The sequence below is a fragment of the Parastagonospora nodorum genome (genome assembly GCF_000146915.1).
Source record: "Parastagonospora nodorum SN15 chromosome Unknown scaffold_33, whole genome shotgun sequence".
Lineage (NCBI taxonomy): Eukaryota > Fungi > Ascomycota > Dothideomycetes > Pleosporales > Phaeosphaeriaceae > Parastagonospora > Parastagonospora nodorum.
In genome coordinates, this window is record NW_001884581.1 from 85869 (window position 1) to 101925 (window position 16057).

General features: G+C 53.8%; 8 protein-coding genes across 8 annotated transcripts in view; 5 read left to right on the plus strand and 3 right to left on the minus strand.

Moving 5' to 3' along the window:
* Nucleotides 1–326: 326 nt before the first annotated feature.
* SNOG_14662 (hypothetical protein) lies at nt 327–3509 on the plus strand (the record flags this gene model as incomplete). Its single annotated transcript, XM_001804793.1, has 9 exons — nt 327–515; nt 562–711; nt 744–1101; nt 1150–1315; nt 1345–1645; nt 1696–1871; nt 1923–2265; nt 2379–2915; nt 2966–3509. The coding sequence occupies 9 exons, from the start codon at nt 327–329 to the stop codon at nt 3341–3343; spliced, it is 2598 nt and encodes an 865-aa protein (XP_001804845.1). The 3' UTR covers nt 3344–3509.
* A 1946-nt stretch (nt 3510–5455) lies between these two features.
* Nucleotides 5456–5955, minus strand: SNOG_14663 (hypothetical protein; the record flags this gene model as incomplete). The annotated part of the gene is made up of 2 exons (XM_001804794.1): nt 5456–5824; nt 5851–5955. 2 exons carry the CDS (start codon nt 5953–5955, stop codon nt 5456–5458), a joined length of 474 nt encoding a protein of 157 aa, XP_001804846.1.
* A 517-nt stretch (nt 5956–6472) lies between these two features.
* SNOG_14664 (hypothetical protein) lies at nt 6473–8667 on the minus strand (the record flags this gene model as incomplete). Its single annotated transcript, XM_001804795.1, has 3 exons — nt 6473–6642; nt 6695–7966; nt 8031–8667. 3 exons carry the CDS (start codon nt 8665–8667, stop codon nt 6473–6475), a joined length of 2079 nt encoding a protein of 692 aa, XP_001804847.1.
* A 238-nt stretch (nt 8668–8905) lies between these two features.
* SNOG_14665 (hypothetical protein) lies at nt 8906–9629 on the minus strand (the record flags this gene model as incomplete). The annotated part of the gene is made up of 2 exons (XM_001804796.1): nt 8906–9499; nt 9588–9629. The coding sequence occupies 2 exons, from the start codon at nt 9627–9629 to the stop codon at nt 8906–8908; spliced, it is 636 nt and encodes a 211-aa protein (XP_001804848.1).
* A 456-nt stretch (nt 9630–10085) lies between these two features.
* Nucleotides 10086–10472, plus strand: SNOG_14666 (hypothetical protein; the record flags this gene model as incomplete). The annotated part of the gene is made up of 2 exons (XM_001804797.1): nt 10086–10184; nt 10239–10472. The coding sequence occupies 2 exons, from the start codon at nt 10086–10088 to the stop codon at nt 10470–10472; spliced, it is 333 nt and encodes a 110-aa protein (XP_001804849.1).
* A 669-nt stretch (nt 10473–11141) lies between these two features.
* On the plus strand, nt 11142–12344 carry SNOG_14667 (hypothetical protein; the record flags this gene model as incomplete). Its single annotated transcript, XM_001804798.1, has 3 exons — nt 11142–11243; nt 11387–11696; nt 11749–12344. 3 exons carry the CDS (start codon nt 11142–11144, stop codon nt 12342–12344), a joined length of 1008 nt encoding a protein of 335 aa, XP_001804850.1.
* Nucleotides 12345–13270: 926 nt separating this feature from the next.
* SNOG_14668 (hypothetical protein) lies at nt 13271–14442 on the plus strand (the record flags this gene model as incomplete). Its single annotated transcript, XM_001804799.1, has 3 exons — nt 13271–13664; nt 13720–13991; nt 14035–14442. 3 exons carry the CDS (start codon nt 13271–13273, stop codon nt 14440–14442), a joined length of 1074 nt encoding a protein of 357 aa, XP_001804851.1.
* A 1125-nt stretch (nt 14443–15567) lies between these two features.
* SNOG_14669 (hypothetical protein) overlaps nt 15568–16057 on the plus strand; it is a gene marked incomplete at both ends in the record, with an annotated part of 1003 nt that continues 513 nt past the window's right edge. The window contains one exon of the mRNA XM_001804800.1: nt 15568–16055. Within this exon, the coding sequence (XP_001804852.1) occupies nt 15568–16055 (488 nt within the window). The remainder of the gene's footprint in view (nt 16056–16057) is intronic.

The following is a 16057-nucleotide window of genomic DNA, read 5'->3' on the forward strand; positions in this document are numbered from 1 at the left end:
TTCCCCCATCGCGCCTGCCTGCACCCTCATACACCGGCCAAACAAGCTTTCTGCCTCTCCGCTGTCCGCCGTCGCGATTCGGTCGCATGGCAGTCTGCGACATTAATACTCCCGCTCCCTGTTCACCGCGTCCTCGGCTGCGTTTCATCGCTGCCCAGCACTAGTCCCCTCCACGCCCGCACCGCGTCGCCGCCCACAAAACTACTCCACGCCCCGTACCTGCCAGGGCAGAGGGTCCAGCTGTGAATACGAAATACACGAAATACACAAAATACACAAACTACACCCTCATTGACAATCCCGCGCTCCTGCGCCCACACGCCGCCATGAACCCCGCCCAGAATGGCTTCTATGCCCCCGGCCCGCCCATGATGAACCCGCCGCCGCGCATCTTTGGCAGCGGCCAATTCGACCCCTCGCAGATGCCCCAGGGCAACATGTTCGCACAAGACGACTATGACGACCACGGCGACCACGGCGACCAGAGCGACCCCAAGCGACGCCGGATAGCAAGGGTATAGACCCTCTGGAAGGTGGTCGGACCATGCTGACTGGCTGCAGGCGTGCGACATGTGCCGGAAGAAGAAGATCAAGTGCGACGGCAAGATGCCCTCGTGCACCCACTGCCAGAACTACAAGACGGAATGCATCTTCACTCAAGTAGAGAAGAAGCGGCAGCCGCCAAAGGGGTGCGTTGCGCGCGTCTGTGGAGTAAGCCGGAAGCTGACGGGAACAGTGCCAAGTACATTGAAGGCCTCGAGAACCGTCTGGCACGCATGGAGTCGCTCATGCGCCTCTCGGGTGTGCTTCCCGAAGACGACGACGGCAGCACCGACCTCGCAACGCTGGAGAAGCGCTTCACAGACCGCGCCGGCCAGTCGGCAACACCAAGAAACAGCGAACACGAAGACAGGCGAGAATCAGTAGCGCCCACCAATGCGAACGGAACCCCCGTGCAACCAGCGCTCCCCAGCCCTAGAAGTGGCACCGCCTCGCCCGAGCCAGAGAAGCAGGCCAATGGGGAAAGCAAGGATGAGGACACCCTCGCTGAAATGATGTGCTCGCTCGTGACCAACAACTGTGGTGAAACGAGATATATTGGTCCGTTGTCATCCGGTGGAATGTGCATGCAGTACTAACAACGTGCAGGATCATCGTCTGGATTCTCCATCTTCTCGCCCAAAGGCATACAATGGGTGAATGACAAGACCGGCGACGACTCGTTCCGGGACATGATCTCCACAGCCGCCGTCGAGGACAACAAGTGGATATCATGGCGGCCCGACGTCTTCCAGGACATATTCAAGCGCCGAGTGTACAAGCAACTTCCGCCGAAGCACGAAGCCCTGTCACTGCTGAAGGACTACTTGAGAACTTCAACTGCATGTTCCCGCTGTTCCACGAGCCCACGTTTATGCATCTAGTCGACAAACATTACTCCAAAGACCCATATGAAGGCTCAGGGTGGTGGGCATCGCTGAACGTCGCACTGGCCTTTGCTCATCGGCTGCGGGTGATGAGCAATCTGGTGCCCGCCGAAGAGGATGAAAAGGCTTGGCAGTACCTGAAGAACGCCATGAGTGTCATGGTGGAGCTAACCATGCGCAACACCGATCTGCTCAGTGTTCAGGCCCTGTTGGGCATTGTAAGATGACCTTTGTCCTTTTCAAGGCGCATTTAACTGACAGCAATCAGGGACTCTTCTTACTGGGCACACCCAACCCCCAACCAACCTATTTCTTCATCGCAACGGCCATGAGACTCGCACACAGCATCGGTCTGCACAAAAAAGGTGCCAACTTTAACCTCAACAGCGCTGAGGTCGAGCAACGGAAGCGTGTGTTTTGGATCGCTTACATGCTAGACAAAGAGTAAGCAATTGTCTGAATGTTCAAGTTTGTTTTTTTTGCTAACCCTCATAGTATCTGTCTCCGTTCTGGTCGACCTCCCATCCAGGATGACGATGACATGAACGTCGAGCTGCCGAGTGAGTATCCCGCGGACAACATCGGAAACATCCCGCTGGCAGACGGAAAGGGCACCATGAACCTCTTCCGCCTCATGTGCACCTTTTCTGTCATCCAGAGCAACGTTTACAAGGGCTTGTACTCCGTCAAAGCCTCCAAACAGACCGACGGTGAGCTTCTCAACACCATTGGCGAACTGGACCGAGAGCTCGAGGACTGGAAAGACGCCATACCTCTCGAGTTCCGACCCGAGCATGACATCAAAGCCTCGCATACTCCGCTCATTTTACAAGTCGCTGTATTACATCTTGGTTACTACAACTGTCTGACTACGATTCATCGCATGAGCGTGCATCATGGATACTGGACCAGCCGTTTGTCGAACTTTGCCATCCAAGGATTGAACGCAAGGCCACTGAACCCGCGAGTCTTCATGTCAGCGCAGCTCTGTGTTCAGGCTGCCCGCGCTTCGATACCCATCTCCTCAAGTACATACCGAAGGGCGATCTCTCATGCGTGTGGTTGATCATATACTTCCCTGTAACCGCGCTCGTCACACTTTTCGCGAATATCCTCCAGAACCCACAAGACACGCGATCAAAATCGGATCTGAAGCTTATGAAGCTGGTCGTCAACTTCCTCAACATGTTAAATGACGACCAAGGCAGTGGAAGTGTCAAGCGCATGTGCAGCGTCTGTGCCGAGTTCGAGCGCATTGCAGGAGCAGTACTAGAGAAGGCCGACCGCGAACACGCCTCAAGACGAAAGAGGAAGCAGGGTGATTCTGAGCAAGATGCACAGATTGAAGCAACAGCAGCGGAACTCTTATCAACTGGACGGAACGGCTCGCAATCTTCGCCTGCCGCCAGCGCCGCGGCTGCAACAACACCGCAGAACAACGCGTCGGAAGGCTTGATTTTCAACCCCGACTTCCACGGCTTCAACGAGGTAAGTCAGACAGCATGACGTGAACAAGTCCAAACTGATAGTCCCTCTAGCCCTTCCCCTTCTCCCCCAACTTCACACACGCCTCCCTCCAATCCGCCCCGCAACTAAACCAATTCGGCTCCCCCGGGATATCCACGCAAATGCTTTCAAACTCGCAATCCCAACCCAACGGCCTCCCCAACACCACCACCATGGAGTCCAACGGCATCAACAACCTCATGAACATGGGCCAGTTCGACCAGACGTTCAACAACGTGCCCCAGGATCTGTGGAAAATGCCCATGACGCTCGAGTGGGATTGGGCGGACATGACGGGCTATAGTGGCTATGAAGATGGGATCAGCATGAATGGCGTCATGCCGGATTATGGGAATAGTGGACATGGGACGAGTGAGTTTAATCAGAATAATATGAATGGGGGGAGGTAGTAAAGGTGGGAAGGAGGGAGGGGTGAGAGGGAACGTGGGAGCTGTGCAAACATTCTCGACTCTGATATGTGGTAGTGTTTGTGTCCAAAAACGACCTTTGTACGAATCTTTGAGGGTATATATAATCTTATGTATGGTATGTAATTATGACTGTTATGAGATGATATATGTTGTACACATCCACGAACGTATGCAAATGCAAATGGTTTGAAAAGGGTGGTGCTGGTCATTCAATGGAAGTGAAATGGGTTTTTTTGGTTGCGGTGGAAGAGAGAGACAGAGAGAGGAGAGATGTACACACCCGCCCATCAATCCTTCGATTAAGAGAACCAAACAAACAGCAGACTGATATAGGTTTATCGCAGAGCACTGTTAGCGTAATCTAATAACATTGCCTAATTCTGCATTTTAAAGCACATTCACACTGGACAAAGACATAATTCTTGCCCAAGGTTAATTTAATCAGACATATCTCTGGACATCTCGAGATTTCGGAGTTCAGGGACGTAGAACACACCCTTGATTAAGAGAAGAGATTCGGGGAAGCAAGCAGGTATATATACACCTATCTCTCTATTCGCAAAACGCCTAAACTCAGTCCAGTGGAACGACAGAATGACATGAATGCATATCAGTGCTCTCCAAGCACGATCTCATATGCTCAGTGTTTTCATGTTTATAGAGGTGCGCTGGCTCGTGCAGCCGCGCCCAGGGAAGACGACAAAGGAACTCCCGCTTTTGCTTTTGGCAATCTCCCATAGAATTCCTTCAACTCGATTTCTCGACATCTCACTCGCACAGAAGAATATTATCGAAGCCGCGACGGATTTTGAGACGGACATCGATGACCTCGAATTGCATTTTGGAAAGATTGAAGCGTAAAGTGTGGTATTCTTATTTAGAAGAGAACAGCAAAGACAGGCTAGAGCTCTATATATCTCTGCTTGATCCGCGCCAGAACATGAGAATAGATCATGTGTCCTTGTCTCGCTTATTTGCGAGTCGAGAATAAGGAGATTGTAAAAATGGGAAGATATCTGAGATGCTCCGACGATCTGTTATTGCATCCAACGCGATTTAGAGATTTTTCGACCGGAGGAGACATGGATGGAGGCTCTTCTGTTGTTATTTCTGGGAAAAGGAGATCATTTGAGTCATCCTTCCCTGTCTTTCAAAGGAAATAAGAGGGCGTTTCTAATAAGCTAGGCGTACGCAGAAAAGGAGAAGATGATTAAATTTCTACCACAGTCGCAAACATGATGTGATCTTCCCGGGTTTTTGAGTCAGGAGCAGACATAGGTACGCTTTCTAGTCTTTTCTTTTACCTGAGAGCGCTCATATAGTCCAATTTCCCTCTTTTGGAAGAAGAAGAGGAGAAGCCAGGCCGCACATGCGACTTCGACAACGATACTTTGGGAGAAAAGAAAGAGGTGTTTGTAGTAACAGTTTTATTGAGGAGATGGACTTGCTTTAATGCAACGAAACGCCCACGCATTCATGTGGCTGAAAGCTCAGGTCTTTTGCGCACGAGCAGACATATAATGATCGGGAATGGTTTTTCAGAGTGGGCTCATGAAATCAATGTTGTCTTCTTTTGGAGATAGAAGATCCGTGGTGTGATGACGTTGATAACGCAAAAAGGAGATGGGCTTTTATACAGGTAAAGTGAGGGCGCAGCCATGAAACTGGGTTTATAGACTTTTCGAAGAAGGGCACACATGAGGTGCAGAACCTCGTCTTTATAGTCGAGTCGCTCATATATCACTCCACTCTTGTCTTTTGAAGATGGGAGAGTTGATAAGTAATGCCGTCGACAAGGCAGAGAAAAATGCATGTTTTTATACAATGAAAGCGCGGACATAAGTATACGGCTGAATTTGGCCATCGTTTAGAGAGAAGCAGACATGCTATCTTCTGCAGTCTTTTCTGATCAGGTCAGTCACGGCAGTCTTGATGCATAGTTTTTGGAGAGATGGCTGCATGGTATGTCGCAGAAGTCATAGCAGGAGCAGGGTGTGTGTGTGATTTCATTCCCCGGTGAGAAACGCGAAAGCGCAGTCATCAAAGAGAATTTCGCCGCATTTTGGAGACGAGCAAACATGGCATCGTCCTCTAGGTTTTTGTTTGGCCAGGTGGGTCATCAGACTTCTGCATCCATGTCTTTGGAGAAAAGAAACAGGTCATGCCCAACAAGGAAGCCGGTGCAGAAAGAAATGCGGCTTTTTGCAAGAAGGCGAGGCCGCAGCCATAAAGCTCTTCCGAAAGGCCTTTTGAAGAGGCAGATATTGGTACAGGATCGGGGCGGTTTCTGGTCACGTCGCTCATGACTGATTCGTTGACAAGTTTTAGAGAAAGAAGATGCGTGGCATAATGGTGGTGTTGGAGACGATGAAGATGTGCTCTTATACGTGAAGACAGGTACGCAGACACATTTATCGGATGTTTACAAGTTTTGGCTACGAAGAAACATGAGAATCTGTCCTGTAGTTTTGAAGTCGGACACTCACGTAGTACCTATTTCGCTGATTTCGGGGAAAGAAGAGATTTATAGCGGGGATGAGATGTGGGCGGAGAACGATGTGCTTGTATGGGAAGAGCGACTGCGCAGACATGGTGTCTGAGCGCAGATCTTTTCGGACAGGGAACAAACATGAAGCTGTTCGATGATGACTTTGGCACAGTGCTCATTCTCAGCTGCCTTGATCATTAATTTTTCGAAAAGGAAGCCCAAGAAATGAAGATAAAAGAATGTCGAAAGAAGGCGAAGGCGAAGTTTATATATATAACCCCTTCCCACTCCACATGTCTGTCACATGTTCATCACAAGCACTTCCAAATCATACATCAATGCAAAATATATTACATCAGCTCGCCTTCTTTTCGGCTTCGCAAGTGTGTTGAAAATAGTTCTACATGCCATCATCCCAGCAATAAGAATGAAAGACGCCTTCCAATGCTGATCAACGCTACGTGCTCTAAATATCTCTGCGAGGCTCGCGAGCACTCTACTCGTTTTTGCTCGCGCGGTACCTGTACCCAACGCCGTACGTACGTGGAAATGTGAAGGAGAAGGCCTTGCTGTAGTATTGACACGAAGATGGGGGTGTGGTCGAATGGGAGGGCTGGAGTTTAGAAGGGGAAGCCGCCGGGAGGTCCTTGGCCTCTTCGTTGGCCGCCGGGCATGCCGCCCATACCGCCAAAGGGACTGCCGCCGCCACCGCTCGCGAAGTGGAAGCCTCCTCCACCGCCTCGGCCGCCGCCGCCCATACCTCCCATGCCGCCGCCGAACATTTGCATTACTAGGATATACGTTAGCTTGGGCTTCTCCAATGGCAGTACTTGGGTACTCACAGATCTCGGGATCAATGCCGCCAGCACCACCGAAGCCGCCGCCGCCGCCACCTCCGCCAAACATGTCGGAGGGGTCGACAAGATCCTCGCCAGAGTCGTACCGTGCACGCTTCTGCGGATCGCTCAATGTCTCGTGTGCTTCTTGGATCTCCTTGAATCGGTCTGCCGCGTCTTCGTCACCGGGGTTCTTGTCGGGGTGGTGGACAATGGCCAGTTTCCGGTATGCCTTCTTGACCTCCGTCTCGGTGCAGTCCTTCTCGAGCCCGAGAATCTTGTAGTAGTCCTTCCGCTTGCTCTTCTTGAGCTCCAGCTCGGCGTCCCGGATCTCCTTGGCGAGACCGGGCTCGGAGGGGTTGGCTTCGTACATGGCCTTGAGTTCCCGCACGGCCTCCTCCCAGTTGCCAGACTCTCCCAGGGCCTTCGCCCTGGTCTTCCGCGCCTTGGTGTAGCTGGGGTCGAGCTCGAGCGCCTTGTCACAGTCGGCAACCGCGGCCTTCCATTGCTTTAACCGCGAGTTGCAGAGTGCTCGGTTCTGCAAAATCTTTGAGTTTGTGTTCTTGTTCAAGGGGTCTACGGCAAGCGCCTCGGTATAAGTGTTGACAGCCTCCTGGTACCTGCCTGCCTTGAAGGAAGCATTGCCCTCCGACTTCATGCGCTCCAGCTTCTGCACCATCCGCAAGTACTTGACCGCAGCCTTGAAGTCGGGATCGCAGCTCAGCGCCTGCCTAAAGTGCTGTAGCGCCTTGTCGTTCTCGCCCTGGGCGTAGAGGATGCGGCCGCGGAGCACGAGCGCGTCCGGGTCCTGGTTGTTGTTCCGCAGAATAGACATGACCACGTTCTGGGCTTCCCCAAGAGCATTCGGGTTGCCCATCTTCAAGTGTGCCTCGCCGCGCATGAGCTGCCATTTCCGCGGCTTGTCGACGCCAATGCCGAGACCCTTCTCAGCCTCGTTCAGGGCGTATATGACCATTGAGCCGGAGCCGTTCTCCTTGCGTGAAGTTTCCTCGGCCGTCCGCAGGTGCTTCTGCATGCTCAGTGCGGGCTGCATGTCCTTGGCCGTGGCATTGATCTGGTTGTAGACGTGCACAGCCTCGTCTGGCCGTCCCAGGCTCGTGTACACGCGGCCTAACCGCAGCAGAATCTTCATGTTGTCGGGGTCGAGCTCGTCGGCCATCTTGCAGTCCTCCAGGGCCTCGTAGAAGCGGTTTGCGGATATGTAGGCGGCCGCGCGGTTCGAGTAGTAGGTGGCATTGTTGGGGTCGGCCTCGATTGCTGCACTCTCATTAGCCCGGGTTCGACCTTGTGCGTGGTGGTGCAGTGCACGCAGCCTACACACGACAGTAGCACAACGCACCTCTCGAGTACTCCTTGATGGCGGCGGGGTAGTCCTTGATCTTGAAGAACTTGTTGCCGGCAGCCTTGTATTCCTCGGCGTCGATGGTGGGAATTTCGGCGGGCGGGGTTGCTGCCGCCTCGGGCGTGGCTGCGTAGTTTGTGCCCTGCGGCGGCGGGCTCGTGGTGTATCTGTGCGGAGGGGGAGCTGGGCGGCTGTCGTCGTGGGCGTTGCCGTTGCCGTTGCCGTTCACGCCGTTGGCCTTTGGGGCCTGTGCGGCCGCCGGGCTCGATGGTGCAGGCGCGGGCGACGACGAGGCGTCCCGGTCAATGTCCATGGGCTGGGGCGAGGGCTGGTCGGCCATCTGGGACATGGCTGAGAAGCGTTTCCGCTGCTCGGGCGGGAGATTAAGCGGGTGGGAGTCGTCGTCGTACTTGGACGAGCGGCGCGACGAGTAAGAGCTGGAGCGGCGGCTGCTAGTGCGCTCCCTGTCCTTCACCCGCGAGTGCGAGGTTTTGTCGGGCGACAAGGGAGGGGTGCCCGGATTGCTGCTGCTTGCTGGCTTTGGGGGCGCAAGATTAGGGACCGTGTGGCTTTTGGACTTCTTGGACGATTTGGTGAAGAGAGAGGGAAGAACCATGGAGGCGGAGTCCAAAGGATAGCGGCCTACTGTGTAACGGAATTTGGTTCGCTGCAGCAACTTTTGGTTGAGGGTCGGCACCAGACAAAAAGTTGAGCTGCCCTAAAATTGTTGCTAGAAGCTTCTATGAGCGAGGGTACGCCCGCTAATGAAGTGCCACAGAGTCAAGCCGCAGCCGACGTGCAGGCCCGCAGGGGAAGGCTGGGGCGCAGATAGTCAGACGTCGCCAAAACGCCAATCACAAATGCACTTCTGGGCTATCATGGCTGTATTGGTGCAGATGGTTCTGATATCTCGAGTAAATCCGCTCTGGCGCCTGCGTTTCCCCTCCAGACGTCTGTTGATACCATCCATTGGCTCTGATATGTACGTGAGTAATCCTCCGCTCGGAGAACTGAATCCTCTCCGACTCATTAATTTCAATCACCGAGGTTGGGATCTGCAGCGTCAACAGATCGCCAATAACAACATGCAAGAACAGCACAGCCTGCTCAATGCCAATGCTCGTTGTCAGCTTTGCGCGTTGCTGTGGTGTGCTGTTCCTCTTAGCAACCAGCCTCTTCTTTGTGTGCCAATCCAAAACGGCCTTCTTTGCGGCTGCAGGACAACGCATGCTTAGCTGCAGAAGAGGTTTACCACTGCAGTCTGATAGCCATGAACATGCATTGCGATTAGTCGAGACGCTGCCCATGGACTTCATTCTGTAAAGTGGTGGCTGGACGTTGAGCATGTTAGACATTTTGATGGTGACATCGACAAATGAATTACCGCATGTGGCAGTGCGCAGTTGTGTTTGACCAATCACAGCGTTCCTTGCATCACAGTGCTGCAACTTGGCAACGTCGAGCGGATAAATGTTTCAGAGAGTCCGCTTCATGTTCCTCTCCAAGGAGAAATGCATCCCGGAAGGAGTGACTTACCAGCTTGTCATGGTGTTGCTCAATCTTGGTCAGCAGGCTCATGCTTACACGGTCAGCTGCACAGCGACCGACATGGCTCAAGACAATCAAGCCGTTCAAGACGTTTGAACGCAGGCATATATTCAAGATTGGTTTTCCTCGGTGAAGGGATGCGGTCGGACGGTTAGTCAGGTACCCCTCGTCGTCATTGCTGCAATCGCGTTGGCTCGTGCTCACGGTCCTCTCCAGGCTCCCGCATCCCCAGCTTGAGCTCCCCTCTCCCTTGACAACGTATCGGATTAGCCGGAGAGCGTAGACATTGCGCGACGACGTGCAATTCAACCTCCGTTTTGCGACACTTCACGTGATACGTCATCTCAGCGTTTGATCAGCAGCATCTTGTGACCAGCGACACTTAGCACCTCGTCCGCCCACAGCAGCAACACCCTTCTGTGAAGTACTTCAGAACATCGCATCACCTTCACCAAACACGTCCTGAATCAGCTTCTCAGAGCAAAAATGGGCCTCTCATACAACATCTACCTGAACTCGTCCAAGATCTATGGATGCAAGAACTGCAAGACACATTTGTCAAACCACGATGACATTATCAGCAGGGTTCGTCCTAATCCTACCGCTACACCTCTCTAGTCCGCGTACTGACAGCAGTAGAACTTCCGCGGTCAGCACGGCAAAGCATATCTATTCGACAACGTCGTCAACGTCACCGAGTCCGAGCCCAACGAGCGCAACATGACGACCGGTCGCCACATCGTGCGCGACATCCACTGCAGGCAGTGCAAGGAGACTGTTGGCTGGAAGTACGACAAAGCTTATGAGGCAAGCGAGAAGTACAAGGAGGGCAAGTTCATCCTGGAGGGTGAGCTGCTCTGCACCGTGTCATGAGTGCAGCGTCATGTTGGGCGAGGGATGGACAATTTGAATATGCATTTTGATGGCGCAATCATGGAATCTACACAGCGCGGTTAGGGTCGGCACACCCTTCACGATTTATGGGACGGTAGGGCGTACAGGCAGGGCGTCGGCTTCGGAACTGCTCCGGTACGTTGGGATCAGGGTTTCTTCACCTCTTACGACCACTGCTCGCCACATCACAGGATCTCGGGCTTCCATATGGCCTGATAAATCCATGTCATTAGGCTTGAGGCATGGAAAGGTCGCGCGAGATGACTCCGCGCAAGTGCGGAAGTCGCTGCAACAACTTCTGACGCGGGATAACACTGACTCCATGCCAGGGTTTGCATATCTTGTATAATTATCATTATTGAACTTCTCAAGTGCCACGATTTCGGCATGCAGCCTACATGGTTCCGGTGGTGATGACACTCTAACTACCCCGCCCACACGAGCCTCGGCGGGGCAAGCTTCCTCAAAGCTTCATGGAGCTCTTCCGTTAATCGGCTCGTGTCGTCAGATATCGGACCTAAAATAGCTTCTGGCCTCCACTACATCACTTCATCACACATCTCTTCTTCAGCAGTCTTTTAGTCATTGAGCTATACCAGACAATCTTGGTCTAATTACACTGATACAAACAGCATGAGCAAAACTACAATGAAAGCAGTAGTCTTCAAAGGCCCGGGCAAGGTTGTGATTGAAGACCGCCCAATTCCAAAAATCAAAGACCAGACTGACATTATCGTCAAAGTTGACAAGGTATCATTAGCCGTGCTTCATTTGTGTTCAGAAGCTAACGCATCGTAGACCGCTTTATGTGGAAGGTGCGCCTGAAATCACTCGATGTACCAATCAATTCTAAACATATGTCTAGTGAACTCCATGTTTTCCGTGGCCACCAGCCATCAGACACGGACTTCGTCATGGGTCACGAGTTCACCGGCCACGTCCATGAAGTCGGATCGGCTGTCAAGAATCTGAAAGTTGGAGACCACGTCGTTTCGCCCTTCACAACCGCTTGTGGAGCATGCTTCTACTGCACCCGTGGGTTTTCATCTAGATGCGAGAAGGTGCAGCTGTTCGGCAGTGTGCCTCTCGACGGTGGCCAGGCCGAGTATGTACGGGTCCCCCTTGCGGACTCGACAGCCGTCAAAGCACCACCGGGCATCAAAGACGAAGCTCTAGTTCTGATGGCAGATATCTTCCCTACTGGTACTCAAATTGTCGCACCATGAGTTCAAATCACATTACTAAAACCTCCCAGGCATGTTCGCCGCCAAGAACGGCTTCCGCCACTCCACTCCTGAAGAAGCCAAGGACGCAGTCGTGGTATTGATCGGATGCGGCCCCGTCGCTCTCTGCGCCCTCGTCAACCTCCTCGACATTGGTCCAAAACACATCCTCGCCGTCGACTCCGTGCCCTCGCGCCTCGAGCTTGCAAAGTCCCTCGGCGCAGAGCCTTGGAACTTCCAGACCGACCGCGCCGGACTCGATGCGCGTGTCAAGGAACTCACTAACGGCCGAGGTGCAGATGTTATTGTTGAAGTCGTTGGTCTGAGCCCTGCATTGCGCATGGGCTATGAGCTTGTTAGGCCTTGGGGTGTGATCAGCAGTGTGGGCGTGCACAATGGCGAGATCCCGTGGACTGGGAACGAGGGGTATGGAAAGAACATCAGGGTGCAGATGGGTAGGTGTCCTGTGCGGAGTGTGTTTGAAGAGGCGTTGGAGAGCTTGAAGAGACATCAGGATAAGTTGGGATTCATGGCGGACAAGATCATGCCGTTGAGCCAGGCGGTGGAAGGGTACGATATATTCGACAAGATGAAGGTGCAGAAGGTTGTGTTTGAGGCGCAGAAGTAGATGTCACGTGGCTGCGGGTGAGAGCATTGAAGAGGCGTTTGAGGAAGGAGAGGTGCATTGGGTGGCAGGAGGCGTTTGAAGGGAGTGGTGCATCGGGCGGTGTTGGTCGATGTCGAGTTGCAGTCAAAGTTTGTTTGTAGCAGTGCACTCACCAGTCTCGAAAGTTGCCATTGGCTACAAGCATTTAGCATTTGCGTGCACCACATGATCGACTCCAGCTTCAGCCTGCAATCGGGCCGTCGATTGTCTGCGCTCATTGTCGCGATACGCCGAGTGGCTGCAAGGCTGTTGTCGGCCATAGCTTCGCGGGGCAGTCTCCCGCGTTGGGGCGCGAGCAAGACGTGGAATCGATCAAACGCGACGCCTTGAATGGATGCAGCGTGACCACTGTGACGGAGAGATGCAGCTGCTACACGAGGCAATCTACGGTAGCTCTTTCCCCATCAGCGCATTCCATTCAATGCGGCAAGGCTCGTCTGCCTCGCTAACGTGCTGTCCAAATATTCCGCTCCAGCTCAGTCCCTGAACCTGCTGCACTTTGTCACCATTGTCTGCATACACACTCCACTTGTGCCGACACCTTGTCCTCCCTCCACGCTCCCCAATTCTCTCTCTCCGTCTCCGCCCCTTGCCCTCCTCCCTTGTCTCTCTCACCTCTCGGATCTTTCCGCACCGACCACCTCCCCCGCCACTTCCGTATCCACCTGTGAGTCGCTGATCCGACACTGCAACACTGCTTCACGTCAACAATAGCTTACAGTGACGCGATATAGTAGAGGCCTTCACCCCCGCCCTCCCCCGAAGAGCCACCCAGGTCCTTTCACAACTCACAGCTTCTGCGATACTCGTAAGTGAATGTGGCTGGTCGTGTCGCAAAGTTACGTCACTGACACCACCTGCAGCCCGCTCCAGGCCATTCCTACAACATGTCCACCGAAGAGTCACAGCCCGGCAACGGCCAGGACGCCAATCGCGTCGCCGAGCAGCTTGATCGCCTCAACATGGACGGCGAGGCCGACGTAGTCCCGCGCACCGAGCAAGAGTACGCCGACTCGCAGCTCACTCTCCGCGCCATTGTTTCCTCCAAGGAAGCCGGCGTCATCATTGGCAAGGCGGGCAAGAACGTCGCTGACCTGCGCGACGAGACGGGCGTGCGCGCGGGCGTCAGCAAGGTCGTCCAGGGCGTTCACGACCGCGTTCTTTCCGTCACTGGCAGCCTGTCTGGCATCTCCAAGGCGTACGGTCTGGTCGCAAAAGGCCTCCTCGATGGCGCCCCTGCAATGGGCATGGGCGGCGTCGTCCGTACTGATGGCACCCACCGTATGTTGCCCACCTAGGCGCCGCTGCGGCGCAAACCGCACGGCGCCCAATACAGAGCGCAAGCTAACAGTGACAGCCATCCGTCTGCTGATCTCGCACAACCAGATGGGAACCATCATCGGACGCCAGGGTCTGAAGATCAAGCAGATTCAGGACGCATCTGGCGTTCGCATGGTCGCACAGAAGGAGATGCTCCCGCAGTCGACCGAGCGCATCGTCGAGGTACAAGGCTCCCCATCCAGCATCGAAAAGGCTATTTGGGAGATTGGCAAGTGCCTCATCGACGATCACGAGCGTGGATACGGCACCGTTCTCTACAATCCTGCTGTAAGGGTTCAGCCTGGCAGCTGGGCCTGGTCCTCTGTCCAACGGTGGCGCCACTGCAGGAGGAATGGGCGGTCGCTCGTACAACCGCACTGGCAACGGAGCCGACTTCAGTGATTCGGCGCCCACGTCGTACTCTCGTCGATCTGGTTCAGATGCCGCCAGCCGGCCTCCCCCTCCCACCCACGACGAGGATGGTGTCGAGCTACAGACGCAGAACATTAGCATTCCTTCCGACATGGTTGGCTGCATCATCGGTCGCGGCGGCAGCAAGATTAGCGAGATTCGCAAGACTTCTGGTGCCCGCATCTCCATCGCCAAGGCTCCTCACGACGACACTGGCGAACGCATGTTCACCATCACTGGTAGTGCCACTGCAAACGAGAAGGCTCTATACTTGTTGTACGAGAATCTCGAGGCCGAGAAGATGCGACGTAGCCAGGCGCAGGAGTAGGTCTTCTGAGCTGCTACGAACGTCAGATTGCGTTGCTGCGGATGGGAGCGCTCGAAGCGCATGACGCCTTAGTCGAGCCACTGCATTATCGATGTCTTTGCGAAGCGCGCCCGCGTCGGATACCTTCCATGACCGACAAAAAGCATAGGCTTGCTTTCCTTTCTGCTCTTTACTTATGGATACCATGGGTCGTTTAGGGGCATTTTTACTTTCCATCTGGTCTTTTCGAGAGATTCGACAGCAGATTGAGCGGGTCACGTGTCATGACTAACGGCTATGATATCCGGATTGCACATTTGCTCGCGACACGCTGGTGTCGAAGCAGATCTGTGTCCACTTTCTTATTTGCGGGTTTGGCGAAGAAGAACGGGAAGAAAGAACGAGGTCATTCTCATCATCTCACACAACCTCTCGACACCGCCCCTACCCCTATACTGCACTCCCACGTTTCATAATCACCCTCCCTCGACACACTATCTGATCTTACACCCAACCTCCTTTCTCGCCCTCTTTACCTACGCTCTCCTAGATACCAACAAAACAATGATACCAATATGATTTGATAGAAAGCTCTTACTTGTGATGCAGAGTGGATGTAACAATCTCCACAGTTAGGATATACGTCATAAGGGTCTAGCCGCAGATCGCTTCAACTGTCAATCCAAAAATGGAGCTGCGACAATAAGGTTCGTCTCACCATTTTCTCAAAACCCCTTGTAGAACTAACGACGTTTGTTCTCCTTTTCCGACTTCGACAGTCCATCATGTGAGACTTGAAGATTATCTACTGATGAAGTCTCTGTAACGAAGTCTCTGTCGTGCGGTGCGGTGAGCATCGGCGTCTCGCTTATCTTTCTACACTTGCCACTTTGACCGCCTGGGGTCAGCGAGCTAGTGAATACAAAACTGCACGCGCACGACCGACAGTTTTCCGAGTGATGGGTTTTGAGGCGTGCTATGCCGGATTAGGGGGTGAGGCTGCACTGGTTAAAGATGGGTGGTTGACCGCACTTTAAACTTTTCCCACGCTTGACCGACTCTTGCTTTTGAACATATTTGACTTCCTGGACGGATCGATACACCAGTTTCCACACTTCAGCGATTCCATACAACTACTACGACACAATGGCACCCACGCAAACGCAAACCCTCACATCCCACCACGAGCAGTTCAGCAAGCCCATCACCCTCACAGGCCGCATCTCCAAACCCGCAACCCGCACAACAACCCGCACACCCACCAACCCAAACAAATCTCTCCTCTCCTACACCCCGCAAATCCCCCCGCCTCACCCCGACATCCCCATCTCCCTGCTGCGCAACAAACTCCTCCTCCAATGCCGGCCATACATCCCCAGCCGCCTGCTCCACGAAGCCCTAGCCGACGGCCTGTACGCCCGCGCCACACACTGGATCACCCCCGCCAGTCTAACCGCCTCGCGCCACGGCAAACACAAGCGCTACTTCGTCCTGCACACGTCGGATTTCTCACTGCAGCAAGTCGGGTCCGCCTGGGAAGCGCGCGTGTGCGCGAATAGTCGGGGCATCGATGCGGGGAACGGCGTGACTTTATCGGTGCGGGAGCGGAGCGAGTGGGTCAGCTTTGTCAGGGGGT